Source organism: Gymnoscopelus braueri (assembly GCF_963280865.1).
Source record: "Gymnoscopelus braueri genome assembly, chromosome: 22".
Classification (NCBI taxonomy): domain Eukaryota; kingdom Metazoa; phylum Chordata; class Actinopteri; order Myctophiformes; family Myctophidae; genus Gymnoscopelus; species Gymnoscopelus braueri.
In genome coordinates, this window is record NC_137624.1 from 33,407,480 (window position 1) to 33,426,405 (window position 18,926).

Below are 18,926 nucleotides of genomic sequence, written 5' to 3' on the forward strand. Positions count from 1 at the left end.
AGACGGCCGCTCTACCTCCTTGAGCCTCTCAATCGATAGAGCGACCGTTTCAGCCCTACCGGGAACCTACGGGTGAATAGGATCTGTGTATTCTGTACCACTAGTGGTGGCCCTCCCTTCTATACCGCGTTATTTACATTTAAATCATGGGTAACACTTGCACCATACCCTTCCTAGACACACATTACTTACTCCAGGGTAAGTATGTATACAATGTAAACATTTTTTTTTAGATTAAATATATTTCAACAAAATGCAAATCTGGTTAGTGCAAAAGTATTGAACACTTTAATTAGAAATACAAAAAAATAAGTAATAAAGAATAAACAGACGCTCAAAAATAAACAGGCATCACAGTGGCAATCTTGTATGACAAAAATAAGAAACATTTCTATATACATCCGACCGTATAGAAATGACAAAAGATTTGGAACTTAACGAACTCAAATAACGGACCGAACAAATTTGAGCACGGATGGCGTCATCTGGTCTAACGGGCTGTAACCTGTAGCCCAAATAAATAAACAAAAATCCAATTTAACAATAACAAGTGAACGAGCGATGCAGCAACAACCTTCTCAGAAGTGTTCAGACATGAGGTTGGTTTCTGAGACGGGGTCTACTTAAACACAGTGGTTCTCAACCTTTTCTCCATCAGGGCCCACTTTAAAAGTCTCAGACGTGTTTGCGGCCCGACCATCTGACCAGTTAACCCGGTGGGGGTCAGATGGTGGTCAGATAGGTGGGCCGCCTGCATTTTCAGAGAATGTTTATTTTAATAATGAATCAATCGGATCACTGGAACAAACGCAGTATACTACATGTTCCTATCGATCGATCTATATCTATCTATATGAGAACATAAAGTATACATCGTTTGTTCCAGGTTTTAAAGAAAAGACAAAAAAATCTCAGTTGTGCGCCAATTGTTTTGGGACCCACTTGCAACACTCTCGCGGCCCACAAGTGGTCCCTGCCCTACAGGTTGAGAACCACCGTCAGACCCTCTGCTATACAGCCAGCCCCATAGGAGCCACGCCATAAAGTAAAAAGATAACTGAATGTACAAAGAAAATGTCTGTCGGTTGGAAACCTCTTTATGTCCAAAACTGTTACTTTCAGGACTCAAATTCAAAAATAGCAGCAGTAGCAGATCTACAAGCTCAATGCGCTTGTGGGCCTGCTACTGCTGATACTTTTGTGACACGCTGTGGCATGATCATGTAGGGCGTTAATTTACAGGGAAACCCGCCCCCCCCCTACAAAAAGTTAGAAATGGATATAAGAGGTTTCTGCAAACAGCAACAAAATGTCCAGTAGGAGAAGGGGTCCAGTATGAGGAGAAGGGGTCCTCACTGATCCTCCGTATCTGGTCCTGGTGCCAGCATGCGGGTGTAAAACAGCACCGCAGGCTCCTCACACAGGTTCTTTACACTGTGGGCATGTCCTGTGTGAACAGACCAACACAATAAGGAACTAATTAGAAAACAACGCAATCCTTGTGTCACAAACTTTGTTCAGTATGACCAACGGTTACGTTTATAGGAAACTGATCAAAATAATCCATGTTCCAATAGATCCATTGCAGTTATTATTCACAAGCTCGTTGGCATTTCTTTTCCCATTTGTTATTTATCAAAGCCACAGACACACTTAAAGGGATACTTCACTCTCGGGCCGGGGACACATTTAAAAAAAATATTAAAAATAAATGAAAAAAGTTATGGAAAATTCATGGCCCCCTCACGCATTAGAGTGTCCTACTAATGCGTGAGGGGGCCATGAATTTTCCATAACTTTTTTCATTTATTTTTAATATTTTTTTTAAATGTGTCCCCGGCCCGAGAGTGAAGTATCCCTTTAAGGAGCAGTTCACCTCCCAAAAAATTACACACCCCATCAAGTCTTGAATTCATGGAGATTATTTAGTTTGTCGCATTTCTAAGCCAATAATTTCATGACCGGGTCATCAGTCAATAGCAGACTCATTAGGAGACTCTTTGAGTCTCCGCCGGTCATCAAATTATTGTCACAGGAATGCGACAAAAAGTGTAATTGATAGAAAACAAGTAATGTTTTGGGGTGAACATTTCCTTTAACCACTTTGACTTTCACCATAAACATCTTTCAAAAGTAGCAGATCTACAAGCTGAAAACACGTTGTGATGTGACACGGAGTGAGCCTGCAGATCTGCCGTTTTTTTGCTACTTTTGAGAGACGCTGTTGTACGACAACATAGGGCATTAATTTACGAAAAAGAAAAAAAAAGTTGGTTGGAATAATGCAGATATACAAGCATTCAGCCTGACAGCGACGATATCCAACTACTGTGGTACCGTTTCTTGTCGAATGCTTACCACATGGCACTATGAACGACCGTCCTGTGTTGTAATGGGAGGTCTTACAGTCGATGGTCAATGCCACACAGCTCGTCAGAACGTGGTAAACCTTTAATGCACAAGGTTAGACAAAGTAGGCAGAGTCAGAAATATACATATAGAAAAGGTACAACATAACTAAAAGGATAAGGATAGTTCACCCCCAAAATGACTTTTTCTATCGATTACACACCCCATGGAGACTTGAATTCATGGAGATTTTTTTGTTTTTGTCGCATTCCTAGGCCAATATTTTCATGACCGGCGGCGGCTCCAGTAGGAGACTCAAAGTGTCAACTTTGAGTGTCCTATCGAATACATTAGCATCTTTCCGCCGGTCATCAAGTTATTGGCTTAGGAATGCAACAAAAACAAAAACTCCTCCATGAATTCAAGGCTTCATGAGGTGTGTAATTGATAGAAAATAAGTAATTTTTTGGGTGAACTATCCCTTTAAGTATCAAGAAGACCCCACGTTGAGAACCAATGGATGTATACTGCATGTACAGTAGTAAAAACAAATGAGTCTTCTTACGGTTGTGGCACTGTGATCCACCCAGAGAGGCTTAAGCATGTTGGAGCCCAGCAACACCTTCCCCACACAACAGTGGTCGTGCAGAATGTCGGTGCAGATCCCCAGGACTTTTCCTCGGTGGGAAAACCACTGGAAGTCATCTGGAGTGATGGATCCTGGTCCTAGACCTATAGCACGAGACCAACAGAGAAACCATTTAACCCATTAAGACCTGGAACGCATCCGTGTCATTTTAGATTTCTTTGGCTATTCAAAAAATAGCAGATATACAAGCTCATAGCGCGGCACCGAGTGCCGCGGTGTGGGTCTCTAGGAGGCCAACTAAATGAATGAGTGTGTGTGTGTGTGTGTGTGTGTGTGTGTGTGTGTGTGTGTGTGTGTGTGTGTGTGTGTGTGTGTGTGTGTGTGTGGAGCTAATCTAGCCAACAGCTGGCCCAATTCAAGACACTTTTCTTGTGTACGTGACTAAACCTTTTCATAGATCACTTCATAGACTTGACAGCAGTGTTGATTTTGACAGCAAATCTTGATTTAAGTCTTTTAAATAGAATTCTGTTTAGTTTTAGTTATATTTTAGTCACCTGAAATGATTTACTTTTAGTCTAGTTTTAGTGGAATAAATATCGTAAGATTTTAGTCAACTAAATCTACAGTTGATTTAGTTGGCTAAAATGTATTTTTGGCAGGCCGTGATGACATCGAAATCACTCAAAAATAGCATATCTACAAGCTCGTATGGTATATCTGCTATTTTTGAACAGCCAAAGTATAAAAGGTTAAAATGATTGTGACGCTATATTAACAAATCTGGCTGGTTCCCAGGACCCCTGGGAGCCACTTGAGAACCACTGCTCATTGCCACTGTGTTCTTACCGTTGACAGGGGCAGGCCTGAGCGTGTTCAACCAGGCCGTGAGGCCTTCCTCATCACGGGCCTCCAGGGACACTGGAGCCAGAGGGAGCGCACACATCTCTGTGGCGGACAGCACTGAACGGACGCTCGATGATGGAAGAACTGAAAGAAAACAAAACAAACAAACAGTGTTCAATGACACATGAGGCCATAGGTAATCATATTATAATGAGCGTTAGTGAGGACCAATTATATGAATAAATGGGTGAAGTGGTCCTTTAATACAGTAGACCATTGGTTCTCAAACTGGGAGAGGGGGGGGGGGGGTCGCCAAATGTAAGAAATGTTTTTTTGGGGGGGGGGGGGGGGTAGATGATTTGCTTAAAGGAGAATACCGGACAAATTAAGTGTTGTCTTTGATGTCTCGTTACTCACCTATTGACGTGAAAAGTGCTAGCCTCTCAGGCTAGCTACTCTCATGTTTGACTATCATGAGACTCCACAATGACTAGCAGTAGAGAAAAAAACAACTTTGCATCGGTTATAATAGACGAATCTCCCTAACCCACGCGCTCCCATTATGACAACGGAGGGGGTTTAAAAAATGACGACAGGGGAATCGATGGAAAAAAAGAACGCCACTTTTCACGTCAATAGGTGAGTAACGAGACATCAAAGACAACACTTAATTTGTCCGGTATTCTCCTTTAATATGCAACATTGTTCACTCAACAGTAAACAAACCCACATAGAGTATAAGTGTATACAGGGTATCTGCACATTTCTAAAGTGACAATTTAAAAAAAATTAAGAGGTTTTTTAACACATTGCGTGGAATGTGTTAATACCTCTAAAAAATATATTACGTAAGAAATAGGCCTTATTTTTTTTTCAACAAGCTCACAATGCCTCCTAAGCTTTAAGAGCTTCCATTTTCACAATATTTATCTGTCCAACCGAATCAAACGAAATGTAATGCCTCAACTCCTACAACTCAACTAAGTGTCAGGGTGGGGGGGGGGTTCACTTATGATCATTTTGGGGGGGTCGTGGCCTGATAAGATTGAGAACCCCTGCTTTAATACGTACATGCGTCCTCTTCCTCACGAGTGTCCAGTTCAAGAATAGAGGACGGTCCGCTTACGAAGCCTTGGGACCTGTGGAGGAAAAAAAGAAAAGAAACAAAAATTTGTCAACACAATTAAATACAGCTTTTTACAAAAACCTTTTGTAGGACCCTTCCTCTTTCTATGGTGGGCCGCATAAATTCCATCAAAATGGTCGTTAATGATAGTTCATATCATTATGGTCATTGTGCTTGGTATGAATGGGACTTAAGGGGAAGACCACTCATTTTCAACATTGAACTAGGTCTTTAATACACCTTAGAGCTGTTGTGTGGAAATAAGAAAAAAGCCCCCCCTTCTGTGTTGCCTAGAAAAGGATAATTGATTGAGGTTATGTGATCAGTGACATACGCAGGGTGTACTTTTGGCTCCGCCCCCTCAGTCAAAAGTAGACCCTGCGTGTGTCACTGATCACATGACCTCAATCAATTATCCTTTTTCCCTTGGAGCCCCTCTTATTACATCCGATAAAAGCTGAGACCACCCCGCATGTACGCATACACTTGTAAGTTGTTAAAAGGATCCCTGACTAATAAGCCCCAATACATTATAATTGACCTCTATAACAAAAATTAAGAATGAAAAACACCTTAAATATTTTAGAAATGGTTCATCTTTTAACTCAAGGGGGACAACACCGGTCGCAAGTTGATGATTTAATTTGTCCAAGTGTGGTCCAGCCCTATGGAATGTATGGAATGTGCTAATAAAAATATTTAAAATATAGTTTTGATGCTCATATTAACCTTTGGAAGTGCTACGTTTTTAGTTATGTTTAGGTTAAATACAATTGTTTATTGCTGGGCCACACTCAACTTCCATCAACACCATATGTAAAATTAGTATGTTTTAGTAATATTGTTCCTGCTGTTCTACGTACTGCCAATCAGGTGAATAAATCACAGATTGAAGTTTTAACATTTGATTTGATGAAATATCCCAGACCATTAGGGTTTTATGGAAGATGCTTCTGCACACATTGTTTGACTACTTCAAATGCTATAATCTTAAAAAAAATAACCCAAAATAGCCCATCTACAATGGGCTACTTTCACTGCGTAACATGCTCATAGAAGACATGCTGGGGACTATGGACTGAAAGAATCAGTCGTGGCGAATGACAACTTTAATCCATGAGCTTACGAGGAGTAAGAGTTCCTTACTTGTCATCAGAGGGCCGATTTCTGCTTGGGAAGCTGAAGCCTTTGGAGGACCAGGATCGTACAGAGGTTTCTGCAACGACTGAGGCTGCTTCTTTTACAGGCGACTGTTCAACGGAATCACCGGCTGCATCTTCCACAGCCGGATCCTCAACGGAATCGCCGGCTGCATCTTCCACAGCCGGATCCTCAACGGAATCGCTGGCAGCATCTTCCACAGCCGGATCCTCAACGGAATCGCTGGCATCGTCTTCCAAGGACAGGGCTGTGACGATCAGGACATTTTCAGTTGACGATTAATTGGCGTGCAAGTAATTGCGATTAACGACTCAATTGTGTTTTTGACATTGGGAATTTCCGTTTGGCGTTTAGGCTTCCTAAACAAAATTGCACATGGCAGATATGACAAATAAGTTAAATACACAAGAAATGGTTGACAATGACTGGTAGCAATAGTCAAAATATTTAATGTACGATGGGAAAAACAGGCCATGCAAATAAATATATACTAAAAATAGCAGTAATAGCCAAAATAATATAAGCTTGGACCTGATAGCTCTTGCAACACAATATATTGTGTTGCAAGAGCTATCAGGTCCATAGGATCTCCTACTCTATTGGTCTGGTAGGAACTGAGCAGTTCCAGTCCTTGGGGGCTCCTGCTGGACTCCAACAGAGTCACTGTGGTGGGTTTGTCCGGCTGACTCGGGAGACAAACAGTTCTGTCCATTTCTGCTGCAGTGTCAAGTAGCCTAAAACCTACTGTCACTGTGTACTAGCTATGTAATGAAATGGATGTGTAGACAGTAATGCCTACATGTTCCAACATCGACAATATCCACAGTTTTTCCAACAGATTAATTTAGAATTGCGATTATCTCAAATAATTGCTATTAGGCAGACCTATATCTTCTAAAGCTGGATACTCACAGAAATCGCTGGGCGGCGAAGCCTGCTCCTCCTCGACAGGGAACGATGTGTCATCCTCTATTTTGTGACGTTTGTTTGTGGCGCTGCCCATGCTGGGACTGCTGCCCATAACTTCCGCCAAAAAAGAGCTCCTGACAGCCTTTGGAGTCGAAGCGAGCTTCCCTTTCAGCGGGGGCTCAGGGGCTCCTCGCTGTGGCTTTGGCGAGATTGCCATGTTGCCGTTTTCAGGGCTCCCGTCTCCTGTAAAAGTCATCAGACACAATCAATCGGTTATTAATTGAATTATCCCGATTCCTCATGATACAACTGAAAATAGAGTACAGTAAATTAGGGCTGCAACGATTATTTTCTTTGTCATTAATTACTCTATCGATTACTTTTTCGATTAGTTGAATAGGTGCGTTTTCTTTTATCACGCGTTAAATATCAACGTATTGACATTGGGGGGGAAAAAAGTATTAGCAGGGAGTCCACAGCTAAATGATTTATAGTCAGGAAACAGATGGACCCTTACGTGTCTGTAACTCTGAGAGTGTGCAACGAGCGGCGCGAAACGAGTCGCTTCGCGCCGCGTTTCGAGCTTGCAGATCTGCCATTTTCACTACTTCTTAAACTATTTTTTTCTGATTTAGGGAATTTCATAGATGTTTTGTTCATTAACACCTTTACCGCCGGGCCCGTAGTTCTACGGGCCGTTAAATCCAACGGTTAAGCGCCGAGCCCGTAGTCCTACGGGCTGCGGTCTTTTCGCGCATGCGCGGTCCGGGTGCACTTTCGGATTTTTTTTGATCCACTTCCGTTTCCGGTTTGATGACAGGAAATAGAATTATTTGGGATCCGGTTTCGACGATCACGCCCGCTCCCATTCTACAGACGAAACTGAAACTCAATTCTCTTCCTGTAGTTTTTTCTCCTCGCATTTCACTGTTTAACGTAATCCGCTCTAACTCAAACATGGATGCCCCGTTTGACACGTGGTTTTCACTGGGAGATACAAGGAGATCTCGCGGATGTAAACAGACAGTTCACGGCTCAATCTTAAGGATTTTAACAAGATCTATGGCGACATGAAAAAAACAAAAAAACAACAAAAACACCTTGGCACTGGTGAGTACATTATGAGATTAACCTCTGGCGGTGGATGTGTTAATGAAATTCTTTTTAAAAACATTTAGAATTTGTTTTCAGTTTGTGATTTTTTTTGTGGAAATCTTTAGAAAATGTTATTACATATTTAATTAATTACAAATAATTACATTTTGGAACCAAAAAATAAAAAGGATATTCACTCGTGACCAGCGGAAATTGATCCACGACCCACAGGTAGAGATCCACTGTTCTAGACCTTACCTTTCTGCCCAGACTGCTTCTTAGTTGCCCCCACCTCAACATCTCCAGCTGCTCGACTGGGACGTTCTCGTGTTCTTTTGGGCATCTTGCTGGGGCTCTGCTTTGTTCTGTCACAACAATCAAACTTTTACTTGACAATAAATTGTCACACCATTTTTTGCGATTAATGATTTCAATTTTAAAGAAATTGGCGTTGAATATTGGAACAATGAATGAATACAAAAAGTCTGTTTGGCTTTTAGGCTTCGTAAAACAAATTGCATGGGGCAATGAAAATTAATTTAAATATACAGAGAAATTAATATACAGAGAAATGACTGACATATTTAATAACTATATACTTTCAAAATAATGTGTTGTGAGCTTGTAGATGAGCCATTTCCAACATTTTCTTTTTTTTATGTTTAGCTTTAAGACATCATGATTAAAATAAAAACGCACTTTAAATGCTTCTCTAGGAAACGTCAAGGATAAAAACACAACGAAGCGGTGTCTTATTTTCATTGTGGTCCTCGTTTCCGACATGGAAACGATGGTGCTAAAATGATTCTCAAATAATTGAAACATAGTCCCAAAGGGAAGCACGAACATCTCAACAAAAACATTTCAGGTGCTGAATACGTACATTGGAGAAGGAGGAAGGGAAGTTCGCACACAAACGTTTGTTGACAACGTTTCGTACATGTTCTACTGAGAGCTGAGATACAGTGTTCCCTTCCTTCTATCTCAAATAATTGCAGTCATCTAGCGATGATGTAATAATTGCGACAGGCCTACCTGGGGCTCGGCTTGGTCTTCTTGCCAGACGTGGGGAGGTCTTCTGCGTCCTGTGGTTCCTCCTCCTCCACCTCGAGCCCATGGCTCAGCCACCACTCTCCAGGCGGCTTCCTCTGCCTTTTCCCTGACACCCCCACAGAGTCTGAAGGATAGTGATTATAGTTAAAAGCAGTGGTGGAAAGTAACAGAAAGTACATTTACTCAAGTACTGTACAATTTTTAGGTAGTTTTATTTTAGTATTTCCAATTCAATACTTTTATTTCTACTCCACTACATCTTAAAAAGGAAAATATTGTACTTTTACTCCACTACAATTATTTGAAAACTTTAGTTACTAGTTACTTTTGCAGATATTGATTATTAGCTTGTAGATCTGCTATTTTCAAAGGATTTTTATTTTAGACATACAACTTGTGAAACAGGACGTTCTGCATTTGCCAAGTGGTACTGCCTAGCAGGTCAAAACTACAATTCTACCCAGAGCAAGCAGGCAGGCTCCATTAGCTCAGTGGTAAATATGTCAGCACAGGAGACCAGGGTTCGAATCCGGGGTAGAACAGGAAAGTTACAGATGGCAGCTTTAACTAAAAACAACAAAATAAAAACTATAATTGAAAATTAAAACAAATTAATATGGTTACTGACCAAAAATCTCCTTTTCCAAAAAAACTATAACTGCATGCGTTAATAAAACTAGCTAACTGAAATCATAGAGAAAATGTCCTTAGTTTTAGTCTTTGTCAATATTTAATAGATCAGTATTTTGGGTGGATATTAAATCTGATCTTCTAATAGTTTTTTTGCTGTGCCAGTTTCAAGCCCTGTTGAGAAAATTGTCAAACATTTTCTAAAATAGGGAAAATCTGGTCGCATTGCAAGCTTGTAGATTGGCTATTTTCGCAGTTTTTTTGTTTTAAACTCGCACGATTACATTACAAAAACTAAAACAAAGCTTTTTTTCAAAAGTAAGAACAGAACAAAACTATCAAACCCACATCCAAAACAAATGAAAACTAAATTGAAAACAAAAGGGCAAAATGAAATAACGAAACAAAAATGCAAAACTATAATAACCTTTGTCTGGAGAGGAATTTCTTTCATCAGAGCTGGAGGTGATCTGCCTGGTCTTTCTGCTGGTAGCCTTTCCGATGCCCTCCTCTGTGGGATAAAAAGGCAAAAACATCCCTGAGGCTCATAAGATGTTACTTAACCAGGGATTCGCATACGTTTTTGATATAGTTGCCGTCAGGTGGAAATCTCATACAGTATGTGTCCCAACCTGTTATTTTTCGGGATTCAATTAAAAAATAGCAGATCTACAAGTTCAAAACTTGTGATGTGTTTAGAGCTCAAGCTTGTAGAGGTCTACAATTCTTGGCATGCAACAACCGTGGCGCGACGAATGGATCAGGCTTTACCAAACTACTTAGTTCAGACCCTCCGAAATTTCCTTCAGAAAGGGAGGTGATACAACTACAAATTGACAAATTGACGTCATTGCCAGCTTCGGAAGGGCCAGTCCCAGAACTTGTCCTCGGAACACGTGCACTTCCAGATGTGCACTTCTTCTCCGAACTGTAACTTATAAGGGAAGCTTTTCCGAACCGGAGGGCCAATCCTTCTGACGTCAGAAGGATTGGCCATAATGGGATATTTCACTTTCAAATATGTTTGGGGTCATTTTAACATCTACTCTGGCTTTTGTGAACAACACTTTTTAGGTTAGATTTAAATATTTGAAAATAATTTTATCAGACACCCCGCTTCCTGGTCTGGGTTGCACACAAAAGCCAGAATAGATGTTAAAATGACCCCAAACATGTTTGAAAGTGAAACATCCCCTTTAGTTCTTGTGATGGAAAAGAGCCATTGGATACCACACAAATTAGGAGGGGAACCTACCTGAACTCTCATCCTTCTCTTCTTCAGAGCGGTCCTGTTGAGTGGAGAATAGGGATGCAACCGTTAATCAAACTAATTGATTGAAACAAATATTATCGAGAAATCGATTAGAATCAAACCGATTTTGGAAAGACAGCAGATCCATGTACAAGCTCACAACACATTGCAATGCGATGCATATGTGAGCTTGTAGAATGGATATATTCTGAACCCATGTTCTTGTCGTTCTACATAATAAAGCCAAGCAGTTGAAGAAACTGAAGATTGAGGCTTCAACCTTTGCTTTCCGAGACCATTAGGGTGTCATGGAAGATGCTTCTGAAATACCTGAGAACATTAGGGATTCATGAAAGTTGAAAAGCATAATAAAAAATGACTTTAAGCCATGTGTATAAGACTGAAATATGACTTAAGTGGTTAATCAGACCATTTTATTTAGTCAATTTCAATTTTAATTAAAATAAGTTTTAAACCGGTTTCTCGATTTAACAACTAATGGAAAAGGAATCTAGAGAATACAGCTCTAGTGGAGAATAGGGCTTTATTAGCCTCATTTTCAAGCTTGACAAGCCCCCCAACACGTTGCACGTTGTGAGGTGCCGTCATACACAACACCGAGGTGTAAAACATGGCTTTAAGTGGTTATGGTCCGTACACACCACGAGTGCTTAGTTTGTGCGATGAATTTAAATTGGCATCACCAAATTAATAGTTAAGTAGTGTAACAGTCGGCAGACGCATTTTCGTATCGCCTCGCTTCTCGTGTGCAAGGACCTTTCGTTTTTATTTAACCCTTTTAGACCGGGAACGCATCTGTCATTTTTAGATTTATTTGGGCTATTCAAAAATAGCAGATCTACAAGCTCATAGCGCAGCACCGAGTGCCGCGCTATGAGCTTGTAGATCTGCTATTTTTTGGGAAACTCTTGAACGTTTTGCGCAAATCTTTGAATATATCTATATTTTTTAAGCAAAAACTCAAATCTTTGCTTCTGGGGGGTCCTGGAACAAAATATTTTAAGATGGGTGTCCGCAGCCAAATGCATTTTGGGGGTCCATGACATGTAAAAGTTTGAGAACCACTGTTATTACAGCAACATAAGTTTTTTCAAAAAACGGTTAGGATTTAGAAGACATTTGTAGAATCCCCCAGAAGCAAAGATTTGTTAAAAATGTTAGTTTAAAAATATATATATTCAAAGATTTGCACAAACTTTCCACGATTAAAAAGAAAATAGCAGATCAAGCTCATAGCGCGGCACTCGGTGCCGTGCTATGAGCTTGTATATCTGCTATCTGCCATCAAGCTCATTGTCAGATTTCGTCACCTTTCTCTTAGGATACTTTTTGGACGTCTGTGAGGAACCCTTCTTTACAGGTGTACTCCTGGATGTAGCTTTGCTGGGGCTCTGTGAGGAACCCTTCTTCACAGGTGTGCTCCTGGATGCAGCTTTGCTGGGGCTCTGTGAGGAACCCTTCTTCACAGGTGAGTTCTCGGACTCAGCCTCAGTGGAGCTCTGTGAGGAAGTGGTCTTCTTCTGCCGTCTTCGCAGAGAAGCAGTCTGACGCTTCCCTGTGTCCCCAGAGTCTCCTTCCTCCTCTGTTGGAGAGACTTTGGAACCCTTACCTTCCTTGCCTGTACAACGCAGAATAATACAGCGTTAAAGGAGTAGTTCAACCAAAACATTACTCGTTTTCAATGGAGAATATTTTGTTTTTGTCGCATTCCTAAGCCAATAAGAAGTCTGAAGTCTCGTCTCCTACTGAGTGTGCAGCCACCTGGTCAAATTATTGACTGGAATTGGACAGGAATGCGACAAAAACAATCTCCATGAATTCAAGGCTTCATGGGGTGTGTAATTGATAGAAAATAAGAAATGTTTTGGGTGAACTACAGCTTTAAGTGGTTACTAATCAATTTATTGGAATATAAAAAAACAAAACCTGCTGATATATTTTCGGTTAATTGCCAGCAGCCCTACCTGTTGATCCTTGGTCCTCTGAAGCGGAGCTTGTCCCCTGCTTCTGTCTGGGCCGGCTGCTCTTGGCTCTGCTGAAACTAAAGGGAGAGACGTCCTCGTCCACTACCATGAACTCATCTTCCTCCAAAGGAGGTGTTGGAGCCTTTGTCCGTTCAAAGGACTCCCTGTTCCTATAAAGATGAATTACAAACTTATTAAGTTGTGTTTTACAAGGTTTAAGTATCTTAAAGTAAAACATCATCACTGACATCCACAAAACAAAAAAAAACAATGAACATTTTGAAAAACATATCCATCTACCAAGCTTGTAGATTGGCTATTTTCACTATTCATCTTACAGAGTATATAGGGCCCCAAGTGGTAAATTGAAACATTTCACCAGGGATGCACAGTAGTAGCAAACGATTTAAGTGCTAAAAATCGGTGTTTCAACTCGCTGTGTAGGTTTAGAGTGCAATTCAAGCGTCTTCATGAAAGCGGACGTGTCCATCTCAACATGGGAGCGCTCCTCTACTGGTGGCTCTCTGAACTCATAAGAGTTCATGCGTTGAAGATTTTAACTACTTGAACAATAGCGTGCCTTTTCTGGGGTGAAGTTTCAGTGAAAATAGTCAGTCTACAAGCTCACGATGCTTCGTAGCGCAGATCAGCCATTTTCAAAGATATTTGGGGTAGAGAGAAAGGATCAGAGGGCCTAGAGGGCCTAGTATAGACCGCTAGGGGACTAGTATAGACCGCTAGGGGACTAGTATAGACCGCTAGGGGACTCTGGTCAACGATGTTGCATTCACTGTTGTGCAGGTTTGAAAAAATGCTAACAATATTTCTATTTCCCAGTTTAACCCATTAAAATCGGGAACACATCTGCGTGTCATTTTTAGATTTATTTTGCCATTCAAAAATAGCAGATATACAAGCTCATAGCACGGCACCGATTGCCGCGCTACGAGCTTGTAGATCTATTTTTCAAAAAAATTTGCAAATCTTTGAATATGTATATAAAAATATATATTTTGTAGAATCGAAACCTCAGTCTTGATGGGTTAAGAGACAGACCTTTGCTGCTAAGGACCGTCAATAAAAAGCAAACTGATCATATTAGGAGGGAAAAAAGGACTTACCGTGGTGCTGCCGCCTTCATCGAGGGGGACCGAGTTTCCTTGAAAGTTTCAATGGAAGACCCCGCCTCGGAATTGTTCAGCCTAAAAAAGGGAAAAGAAAGCACTGAACATTCTGCGTAGTGCATTTCCATACGATTTCCATTGCTTACAGTATCCGAGCAATCCCAAGTTAACTGCCACGTGAACACAAAGTTCAAAACTGCTTTCCATGGGTTTTACCTTACACATACATGTTACAGTGTATGTACAATACAACACTGGTTCTCAACATCAGGTTAAGGGACCTCCAGGGGTCCAAATGGACCCTTATGGGTCTGTAACTCCAAGAGTGTACAAATTAAACCAAATGTCCATTTGTACACTCTCAGAGTTAAAATAACACTGAGGAGTAGCTTGGGGACCCAGAGATAACAGATCTTAACAAATCATGGGGGTCAGTTGAGAATCACTGCTTTATAATATTCCTTACACCATTGATTCTCAAAGTGGGGTCCAGGGATCCCCAGGGGTCCTTGAGGGGGGGGGGTCCCCAGCAAAAGTAGTTAACAGAGCATCACAATCATTTTAACCACTTTATCCATTTATAAGTTGGCTATTCAAAAATAGCAGATCTACAAGCTCACAGCATTTCCAAATATTAGGAAAAGAAATATCGAATATATTGCATAATTTAGAATCGTTTTTAAGTCTTCTTCTGGGGGTCCCTGGCACAGAATATTTTCAGATGGGGGTCCGTGGCCAAATACATATAATTTGAGGGTCCTTGACATGAAAAGGTTTGCCTTACACTCTGTTGGACTTCTGCACTAGGCTCTCTGGCTCTTCCTCGTCCTCCACCTCAAAGAGATCGATATCCGCTTCTCCCCATGTCCCCACATGGGACTTTGCGGGACTTGATGCCCAAATTGGTGGATGCTTTTCAAATGCACAGGGGCTCTGTGATGACGTTCCCCTCTTCACAGGTGTGATTGGAAGGGAGGAGTCTTTAACCACTTTCTCTACATGGAAAAAAATAGGAAAGAAAACAACAGACTAAAAATGCAAGCATGGCAACAAGAAACTTTCCAAAGCTGAATATTTCGTAATGCCAGAGGTAGGGCTGTCACGGTCCAGGCCCAGCCAGAGGCAACCATGTACTTCGTGATTTTCGTACCAATATCCTGGCATCTGGATGGTGTTGCTGACTGCAGGACGTCCGACAATTCAGGTGATGATCCTTCACTTGGATGAAGGCGTCCAGGTGCCAGTGCCTCCATCTCTCCTCGGTTTACCGTTAGCACTGGAGAGAGGCTTAGGTCTAGGACCTCACTTTTATCCGAGTCTGAATCTTCTAATGTAATTAAAAGCATGGGTCAGCGATCAGGGGAAATGTATGATAAAATAAACTACGAAAATTCCAGTAATTCAACTTCATCACACACTTACCCAAACTATCAATTATCCTATCAATGTCATGTGCTGTTATCCCACCTTTCAAAGTGGGCTCTCCTGTCCTTCGTGTAGAAGATGGGCTGAGAAGACATCATTAACAAGTCATTTCTCAATAGGGTTCGGTATCGAAATTCGGTTTGAAGTAGGAACCGAATCCAAATTGCCGGGTACCCATGAAAATTAAGGAATCGGAATTGATAAAAATCCTAAATCCTTTATGGGACCAGTATTTTTTTACAAAGCGTAAACAAAGACTAACAAAGCTTTAACTGCTTCCCGTTGTGTTGCCATGGAATAAATGTACGAGGTCACTATTCATTACATTGATTAAAAGTTGGTAAAGAACAAGCAGCCAGGAGAATGAGACTAGCAGGACACTGCCAAAAGACATCCAAGAGGTGCCAGCCAGCAAATTGGTGCTGGGGGAACTGGGAACCAACACACAGGCATCGGCCACGAGGCCGTCCCACATTAACATACGTGGTTGGACTCAGGAAAGTACCAACTAGCTGGCCCAGATGTATGGAGAACCGGGATGACTGGATGTGAAGATAACAAAGCTTTAACTGCTACTGCTGACCATTGTGTTGTCATGGAGTAAATGTACTATTCATTACAATTATTAAAGTTGACAATTATTGATGTAAAATTAAATTAGTTTACAGGGACAGCGGAGTTCATTTAAATAATACTTTTCAGAGCAAAAAGTAGCATTGTCTATCTCAGGTACTACTAGATTCTCTATTTGAGTGGCATGTCCTTTTAAGCAAACTTGTCATTTTCACCAAGCATACCTTTCCTTGTGTGATGAGAATTGTAGGTCCATGGTGCTCTTCTGTTAAACAATGAAATGGAACAGTTAGTACATTTTTTTTTTTTAATAGTTCTTAGTTTAGTTCTCAATAAAATCAATAATTCCAAAAGCCAGTGTGTCCAAGGTCTTTAAGCTCAGTTTCCCTGTACTCTGGGATATGATCCAAAAAATAAGGATCAATTATATGGCATGCTCCTATAAAACGTATATACCCTGTGAAAGTTAATGACAATTGTTATAGATGTGTTGGTCGTGCTGAAACTTGGCCTAATTTACAGTCAGAGAAATGCAGCTGATTCCAATTGACAGGTTTTATTGTGAGTTGAGAGTAAATTACAGAAAATTAACCATCAGAAATGCCCTTAACATTACATTGATCAAAAAAAACCTATGAAATGTTAATTCACTAAATGTCAGAATAGTCACTTGAAACAAGCCTTAATTATGTCGCCAATCAGAGTTGTACAGTTATAAGCAATATGCACCTTTAAAACAGGGATCTTCTATAACATACACTAATGGTAAAGGAAACATAATCTTGCAGTTACACAAATTGAATCAGTCTACAGCAGTGGTTCTCAATCTGTGGGTCGGGACCCCACATAATTTTTTGGGGGTCCCCAGATGACAGTGAGTGGAGGGACAATTTAAAGGACTTAAGGAGTAGTTCATCCCAAAAAATAATTATTTTCTATCAATTACACACAAACATGAAGCCTTGAATTCATGGAGTTTCTCGTCAAATTCCTGAGCCAATAATTTGAAAACCGGGTCATCGGTCAGTTTTGGGCAAAACGCGAAGGAAAATAAAAGCCTGGCGATCGAGGCTAGTCAGTAGATGACTGAAGTTGTCTGCTCTTCATTAATAAATGAAATATGCACTTCAATACAGTGAAAAACAACACATGGAAAAAACTTACACGGTCATAGACGCACGCACAGTGTCTATCTGCTAACTTGGAAAAAGGCTTGAAAAGACTGCATAGGTGAAACTAATTCAATAATGGCTTCACTGATTACAAATACTGGCACCTGCATGGGCCGCTAATCAAACGCTTATGAGACAGTGCTGCACAGCAGGGACTTTTACACACACACAAATATTGTACTTTTATTACAAATATTTAAAAACTTTAATTACTAGTTATTTTGTTACCAATATTTTTGTATTTTTTCTCAAGTCAATTTTGAATTCCGGACTTCACTTGTAAAGGAGTTTTTCTACATTGCAGTATTGATACTTTTACTTAAGTAATGTGTATTCAATTCATTGATTGGTTACTTTTTTTTAGAAGTTTGCACACACAAAAAAAACACACATGAAAGCCAATGGCTTGTTTCAATTAGGGTCCTTCTGTACTCAATTCATCAAACATTTTAAGATTAAGCTTGAATTTCCTTATTTTCTTAACGCGTTTAATTCTGGCATCTTGTTAAATCCTCTGTTGGCCTATAGTGAAGTCCACTGATCTAACTTTCATTATAGCATCACATTAACTTTACCAGAGTTGGCGTGGATGAGGATGTGTTGGTCTCCATTGTTGTGCTAGCTGTTGTTAGCCATTCGAGCTATATTAATAAACCTCGGGGGGGGGGGACAGGTTTTAAACCGAAGGCGGTTTGTTTATTTTTCGCTTGGTGGTGTGTCTTGCCTTTCGCTAATAGTATCTTCGCTAATAAAAAGGCTAACAACAACCCTAACTAAGTTAATCGTGTGTTAGATAAACTAACTTAACGTCAACTCAACAGGTTGTTTTGTTTTTGAACCGTCCACGCTCATCTGCAGTACTGCCGCTGCTTCTTCTTCTTGTTTTTCTGCGGTTGGCATCCAGCTTTTTGATGGATTAGCGGCACCTTCTGTTTGCTGCAACTTCTTCTTCTGTGAGTTTTTGTTATCGCATCCAGCGTTGCCAAATTTTGTGAGAGAAATAAGCAACCAGGTCTAGGAAAAATCAAGCACAAAAGAAGCAACTAACACATGAGCACTTTAAACCTAACCTCGCGTTAGGCCTCGGCCCTAACCTCTCAGACTTTCCACCTCGGAGGAAAACTTTAAACCTTTATAGCCTAGTGCTATTTGAAAATAGCAGATCATCTACATGCAAGAAAATAGCAGATCTAGACACCCGGCGCCCCCTCACGTCTAAAATACACCTTTTATGCCAGAAAAGAAGATATTCCACCGGACGGAAACATATTTTAGTTGCTCTACTGCGCCCCCTACAGATCTGGTCAATGGAATTTTTCTTTCGAGAAGATCTGTAGGGGGCGCAGTGTCGTGACTAAAACATTTTTCCTTCCGGGTGAAATATTTTCTTTTCTGGCCCAAAAGTATATTTTACACGGAACGTGGGGGGCTCCGAGTAATCCCACTAAGAAAATTAGTCTTTCAACACACTAAAACCGTCTTCGTTTTGGTGAGTAGCGAAATCATATTCTTTATTTTTCTTTTACTAAAGTCGAGAGGCTGCGCTACCGGTTGGTGGTATTTGGGACAATGGCCGACAAATGACATTGCTCCTTCCTTAAAGCTATGGATGGACCAGAGCTAGCCCCGCCCTCTGA

The 18,926-nt window shown here is 40.7% G+C and overlaps 1 protein-coding gene across 3 annotated transcripts; it reads right to left on the bottom strand.

Annotated features, from left to right (window-relative positions):
* Window positions 1–271: 271 nt before the first annotated feature.
* LOC308077875 (uncharacterized protein) lies at window positions 272–18,133 on the bottom strand. 3 transcript variants are annotated; one of them, XM_080418848.1, is made up of 19 exons: window positions 17,865–18,133; window positions 16,342–16,382; window positions 15,542–15,627; window positions 15,270–15,446; window positions 14,904–15,114; window positions 14,117–14,197; window positions 12,996–13,165; window positions 12,342–12,649; window positions 11,014–11,047; window positions 10,186–10,269; window positions 9,111–9,252; window positions 8,334–8,440; window positions 6,984–7,223; window positions 6,057–6,318; window positions 4,874–4,923; window positions 3,788–3,928; window positions 2,915–3,081; window positions 2,359–2,449; window positions 272–1,447 (listed from the first exon to the last, which is right to left on the bottom strand). In XM_080418848.1, the coding sequence occupies exons 1-19, from the start codon at window positions 17,898–17,900 to the stop codon at window positions 1,353–1,355; spliced, it is 2,523 nt and encodes an 840-aa protein (XP_080274974.1). In that variant the 5' UTR covers window positions 17,901–18,133; the 3' UTR covers window positions 272–1,352. The 3 variants fall into 3 exon arrangements, with proteins under 3 accessions (XP_080274974.1, XP_080274973.1, XP_080274975.1); XM_080418847.1 differs by having other exon boundaries at window positions 4,856–4,923; XM_080418849.1 differs by having other exon boundaries at window positions 4,856–4,923; window positions 18,093–18,132.
* Between the last annotated feature and the right edge of the window lie 793 nt (window positions 18,134–18,926).